The sequence below is a fragment of the Limulus polyphemus genome, unplaced genomic scaffold, assembly GCF_000517525.1.
Source record: "Limulus polyphemus unplaced genomic scaffold, Limulus_polyphemus-2.1.2 Scaffold3255, whole genome shotgun sequence".
NCBI classification, from domain to species: Eukaryota; Metazoa; Arthropoda; class Merostomata; order Xiphosura; family Limulidae; genus Limulus; species Limulus polyphemus.
Genome location: NW_013668865.1, coordinates 4,716 through 11,908, shown reverse-complemented (window position 1 = coordinate 11,908; position 7,193 = coordinate 4,716). Strand labels below are relative to the sequence as shown.

The following is a 7,193-nucleotide window of genomic DNA, read 5'->3' as shown; positions in this document are numbered from 1 at the left end:
CAAGTGAACAGTGTCTAATAATAAAGATGAAGGTATTTGAATATCTGAGTAAACTAGTGGTAGATGAAACAATACTATCAGTTGATAAATATGTTTAACACTATTTTCAGATTTTGATGAAGATTGAATAAGTGTATTTAAAATTTTTGAACATTGTAAATAAACTGTTTTGTGTTTTGTCCTCATCTTTATTATTATGTTGTAATGCAAGTTAATGCTAAAACATAATTATTGTACTTTTTGTAAAAGTTTATTTCTTCTCATAAAAAGTTATGTTTAAAATGGTAAAACACAATGTGATGCTTAGCCAGTTTTTTAAGATCATAATTTTCAAAGTTACATAACTACAAAATCTTATATATATATATATATACAGTAATGGAAATTATTAAGGAAATGCACAGGAGACACAAACACCAAGTAATGGCAATCAGGTGTGGTGGTGAGTTTATTAATGGTACAAAATGTCATCAAAGAAAAGCAAATAAGTTGTATATATATATGCTAGTTATGTGTGTGTGAGAGATCTTTGTGTTACACCTTGTTTTAACTCTTTTTTTATAATTCAGCCAGGTTATTTTGCCACCTCTTGACCTTCTTAGTTTCTTGTACAATCTCGAGAATGACTATTTCATGACTTGTGAAGTCCTGTTTACCATCAGGGTATCATTTCATCACATTTGCTGTATGCGTAGAATCATTGTCTTGCTGGAAGATGAATACCTGACCAGATCAGAATATGCATATACTTGTTAGTTTTACTAATACCATTGACAAATATGCAGCTCCAACTTGAACTGATCCCTCTCCCATCATGCTTCACTGTAGATATTGAATATTAGAACATTCTTCTTATTTGTGGTCTGATGCCAATTTTAACTTTTTGGTTTCGTTATCTTTTCTCAGCAGCAATTTTTGGAGTAGCTTCACATTCACTGAAACCACATTATCGTAATATTTATTTTACTTTTCAAGAAGAAAAATCACATCTGCATTTATAGGCTACAGCAAGACAAAATCCAAAATCATTCCAATGGATAGACCCTATGCACATTAAGTTAAACACAACTGACAATGGAAAAAGTTATTCTGAAGATGGTACATGACCAGGAACACTATTCTTGTAAAGTGTAATTAACCCTCAGGATTTGTAAAGTATCTCACAAAAACAGCTAATATTGTTTCATGATAACTATTGGTATTTGTAATATTTCTGATTGTAATAATTTAATTGCTGTATGTGTTAGAGAGGAAAGGTTACCAGTGATCTGGGACTTGTAAACAAGATTTATTCCTCTGGTAAAGTTAATAAATTATTTTCTTACAAAATTTTTAAACTCTGAAATAAAATTACCTAAATATTTTCTTGTGATTGTGAGAAAAATTTTGAATTATTTAAAAACTTCAAAAAAAGGAGATTTCATTGTATTAGTTGCTATCTATCAGAAAGGTTACTAAAGAGTTTTTCCTGGTCTACAAAACATTGTCAATTTTACTAATTTCACCCTTTATTCTCATGAACAGTGAACTACTTGAAAGTGCTTGAGTTTTGGTTCTCGTTTGAAAATCATTACATTTGTAAGTGATTCTGTGTGCTAACTTCTTAATCAGAATTACTAATTTCAAAATAGAGTTAAAATAAAATATACTTAATTTCAGTAGTTTAAATTTTAATATCATTCATCTTCTAATTTTTCTCTTTCAAGTTGTTGCAATACATGTGATGATATTCGAGAAGCATATCGGAGAAAAGGCTGGGCTCTTCCTGATCTTGATACCTTTGAACAATGTAAGAGGGAAAATTACAATGAGAAGTTAAAGGTTCATGATAAAGAAGGTTGCCAGATATTTGGCTATCTAGAAGTTAACAGGGTATGTTTAACTTTTCCCATAATGCTTTAGTCCCATTTTTATTACTAAAACATAAAGAAAAACAAGAACAGAAAACTTACAAATTGGATGATGTTAGAGTAACTTTAGGCCTAAAAAGTACTTTCTAATTGAAGACTTGGTAACTATTATGTATAACATCTTCATACTTATACCTTTTAGAAAGATCTTTTTAATGATATATTTTAAAATATAAATCATACTTACTATATCTGCTCATGGTTTAATCTTTGAGAAAAAGATGAACCATGGCTAGGTAATCAACCAAATTTTGATGGTAAATTGTTTAAAACATTTTTGAGCAATACAGACTATTTCTGTGTAGTACACAAGGCAGTATTAGCACTTAATGTTGATAAATTAGTTAAAATACAACTGTAAGGACTGTTAGCAGGATCTCTTTTAAAGAAATGTGTGATGTAAAATGTTCTAAAGAAAACATTACATAGAATATTATAGAATACATATTCAGTAGAAGATAATTCAATTAAAAACTGAATTCAAAGTTTTATGATATTCTTTTTTCACATTTTGATACTTCATGACTATTGTGTACTAGAGTTTTAATATATGTATAAATATTGTTTATCGTTAACCTGAAGTAGTTTACAAGTTATATCCAGATTTATTTGATGTTCTTTTATTGTAAATAATAAGAACAATTATCCGAATTGAAGACAGTGACAATAATAGCAAGGATGATTGATAAAGAAGTTTGTATTTACATTTGTGTAGAATCTATTACATGTCGTTTTCTGGCTTAATGTTTTGCACGTCATGCTGCGACTCCTTAAAAATCAGCTTGACCTCACTAAAGAAACTAAACACAAAATGTGTTATCACTCAAAATTTATTATTGAATGGGAAAAACAATTAATTTGCGAAAATTTTGAAATAAGCTGTTCAAAAATTGAAGTAATACTCTCTAAAACTTATTTTGCATCATAAGAAAATAAACTTCTGCTCAGAAATAATGCCCTCTATTATTTAATAGTAAGCAAGAGTTGAATTGAATTTAAAATTTTTGTAAAAATTAGTATAAAATTAATATCTTATACTTTTGATTTTTATAGAATTTTATTTTAGAATTCTTGCATGTTATTCAATAATATTTTTTTATTTTTCATCAGGTTGCTGGTAACTTCCATATAGCTCCTGGAAAAAGCTTTTCACAGCATCACGTGCATAGTAAGTTTTAACTTTACCAAATCTCAACATAGATACGAAAATATGAATTGACCAAATAATGTTAACCTTTATAATTTTGGTGTGTATTTTTAAAAAAATATTAAACGTGCTGCAATATATGTAGAATAAAGATGTGCTTCTAATCTATTAATTTTGTAAGTATTTTGTTACACTGACTTCTTAAATTTATATGTAATTTGGATACAAAACTTCAAACCTTTCTTTATAACAAATTTGTATTTTTAAGAGAAGCATTTAAAAACTGAGTTGCTTTATCTGGATTAAAGATGAAACACTTTTAACTCGAATAGAATAAAGTAAAACCTTTCCTTTTAAACAAATATGTTTGTTAATACAACAGATTATTACACTATATGGTAAACAAAACAATTCAAAGTTTTATGTTTGTATTAGTTAATATAACAAATTATGCTACTATATAGTAAAAACAAAATACTCAAAGCCTTATTTATATGCAGATATTTTAATGTAACAAATTATGACACTATTTATGTACATCTGAAGAAAAAAAAAAATCTGTGTATGTGTCTCTTTGTCCTAGGTCGTTGGGCCAATCTGAACTAAATTTTGTGGGATGATAGTTTGTAACAATGGACATGTTATTGGCAGGTTCACAACCTCCTCCACCCTCCAATATTGATGTTATTTAGCATTTATTATCTTTGACGTAAATTAACGATGACTACATTCATAGATGGCGCCACCTTGCACCAAAACAAAACCAAAAAAAATATTAAATTTTCTATAACATATAACACAACATAGTACAATGTGGGAGAGAGAACACAAACATATATCTCAGAGATTTAGCTAAATCTTTCTATAGAGGAATGCAATTAGAAAAATGGATGCCACTATTGCATCAATTCAGCTGAAGTTTCTACTCCAACAGCCACCATAATGCTCATATGAAGAGCCATTTCTTGATTTTTACCTATTTCCTACATCAACCTGTGACAACTTAATCCCGTAAAATGACCGTCAATTAATAAATTAATTAAGAGCTGAGAGTTGAAAGTGAGTAGTAGAAAGCACCCCTACCTTTTCCTACAAAGTCACCCTGACCATCGCACAGTGTATACCAGGTTTTAAGTGAGTTCTTAAAGCTTATATGAAACTTTGGGTGAGGTAATAATAAATATTGTAATAATATATCATAAATAAATTGTGTGAAAGTTATGATTTTTTATGTTACTTATCGTAGCATTCACCTCCATAATTTTTTAAGCTCATACCCCGGACAAAAGACTGGTACCTCAGCTTGTGTGTTATAAAGGAAAGTTCAAAGTTTTGTATCCATATTTGTTAGGGCACTCGACTCGCAATCTGAGGGTTGCGGGTTCGAATCTCCATCCCACCAAAAATGCTCGCCCTTTTGGCTGTGGGGGCATTATAATGTGACGGTCAATCCCACTATTCGTTGGTAAAAGAGTAGCACAACAGTTGGCGGTGGGTGTGGATGACTAGCTGCCTTCCCTCTAGTCTTACACTGCTAAATTAGGGACGGCTAGCGCAGATAGCCCTCATGTAGCGTTGCGCAAAATTCAAAAAACAAACAAACAGAAACCAAATTTGTTAACACAACAAATTATGACACTATATGGTAAAAAGTTCAAAGTATCTACATTTTACAGCACATTTGGTAGATGTGAGTAATGTACAAGACTGTGATTTCCAAAATGGAACATTTTACTATTCTCAGTGAGGCAGAAAATTTGAAAAAAATGTTTCAACATTGTGTCTTATAACAAAGCAAGCTTTGAAATAAAGATTCTTTATGATTATTTGTATTCATTTATCCCAGTAAGGAGGTCTATATTACCATATGTGTATTCATTTATCCCAATAAAGAGGTCTATATTACCATATGTATATTCATTTATCCCAATAAAGAGGTCTATATTAACATATGTGTATTCATTTATCCCAATAAAGAGGTCTATATTAACATATGTGTATTCATTTATCCCAGTAAGGAGGTCTATATTACCATATGTGTATTCATTTATCCCAGTAAGGAGGTCTATATTACCATATGTGTATTCATTTATCCCAATAAAGAGGTCTATATTACCATATGTGTATTCATTTATCCCAGTAAGGAGGTCTATATTACCATATGTGTATTCATTTATCCCAATAAAGAGGTCTATATTACCATATGTGTAAGAGTTTATCCCAGTAAGAAGGTCTATATTACCATATGTGTATTCATTTATCCCTATAAAGAGGTCTATATTACCATATGTGTATTCATTTATCCCAGTAAGGCGGTCTATATTACCATATGTGTATTCATGTATCCCAGTAAGGAGGTCTATATTACCACATGTGTAAGAGTTTAGACTGGTAACAAGTATGTACAGTACATTTAACAGTACCTGTTCTCAAACTGCATGTAATAATGGCCCACCAACACACTGTACATTCTCGTGTATAAGTGTTTACATCACATTTTTGTTTTATTTTGCTAAATGTGTCATAAGTTTGGGGTATATTTTGGGCTCAAGTTGTTTTTTTTTCTAATTCTTTTAGCACATCTTTTTTTTAAACTCCTTTCAAAATGTCATTGTTGAAAGGCCTTCAAAAACACTTTCAGTTGCTAAGCCTTCTTGGGCAATAATTGTTTGGAAGTTCTGATCTTAATCCTGACATAAAATGTTATGTAACAGGTTTTTTTTAGTTTAGAATTGATACGTGACTCATAGACTTATTAAGAAAATTAATTTGGTAATTTGAGAAGGAGAAGGGATTTCATTTTAGCATCCTGTATTTATAATTTTCTCAAACCTAACGGAACAGCATTCTCATCTTTCGCTTCTTCTTGGTAACAGAAACAATTAAATGGTTACAATTCATGAATTTTGTACTAACATTAAGCCTACATATGCAGACAATAGGGGTTGGATAGCATGTGGCCACACTCTCAGTGATTGTTGACATAATATATATATTACAGGTTTTATGACAATCAGTAACATTAGTGTTAAATTTGTTCCTTTGTTGATACTTGCTCAGTGAAACTGCTGAATTACAATACAGTATCTGAATGACAAAACAGTCTCACATATTACTCATTATTAAACTCGTGGGGGGAAAAACATATTTAATATCTACTACTGATCACTCCATACATTCAGTTCTAACTGAAGTCTAACATTTACCTTTGTATTTTAATATCTACACATAAACCTTTGACAGTGATCTTGATAAGGTTAATAGTATCATTGTTTATGTTATTCATCGAGTAGACTGCCATGGTTTGTTGGTTATGGTGCTCGACTTGCAATCTGTGGTTTTCAGAACTGAATCCAGTCACCGAACATGCTTGCCCCCTTTCAGCCATGGGAACGTTATAATGTGCTGGTCAATCCCACTATTCATTGGTAAAGAGTTGTCCAAGAGCTGGCAGTGGGTGATGTTTACTAGCTGCCTTCCATCTAGTCTGTCACTTCTAAATTAGAGGTGGCTAGTGCAGGTAGCCTTCGAGTAGCTTTGCGTGAAATTCAACAAAAGCATTCATTCATCTGCTATATCAGACAGTGACATCACATAATTACGATACAAAATTATAAAAAGTAATCAAATATTATTTGCACCACAACAACATATGATGCTAGTGTTCAATATTTTCTTTTTATTAGGGGAGTGCTCTAATAATCCAGTCATCTAGCTCTCGCATATTTTATGAGCATTTACATAATTTTTTTCTTAAATTATTGTGTAGATTTTAAACTTATGACAGAAGAGCATTATTTTAAAGTGTAATCATATTAAACAGATTGATTTTTTTTTATTTGGAAAATAAGATATGATTTGTAACTTATTTTTGTGATATTGTCTATTACAGTCCACGACTTACAACCATTTTCATCATCTCAGGTATGTTTGGTGTTTTTTATCATATTTCTGATAATGTTGTTCACGTTAGTCTCAAGTACTTGATGAAAAGTATCTTCTCTGGAATTTTTATTTTTAAATGGCTGTTTCAGTGATCTTGAAATGTTGCTTTGCTGACATTTGATTCAATGGTTAAAAAAGGTAGTAACATTGGTATTATTTTCTTGACATTTATATATTTATTTTTTATTTTA

General features: G+C 30.5%; 1 protein-coding gene across 1 annotated transcript in view; it reads left to right on the top strand.

The window, feature by feature from the left end:
• Positions 1 to 7,193, top strand: part of LOC106468997 (endoplasmic reticulum-Golgi intermediate compartment protein 3-like) — a 14,819-nt gene that overhangs the window by 5,261 nt on the left and 2,365 nt on the right. Inside the window, exons 6-8 of the mRNA XM_013929454.2 lie at positions 1,707 to 1,872; positions 3,021 to 3,078; positions 6,950 to 6,981. Coding sequence (XP_013784908.2) covers positions 1,707 to 1,872; positions 3,021 to 3,078; positions 6,950 to 6,981 — 256 coding nt within the window. The remainder of the gene's footprint in view (positions 1 to 1,706; positions 1,873 to 3,020; positions 3,079 to 6,949; positions 6,982 to 7,193) is intronic.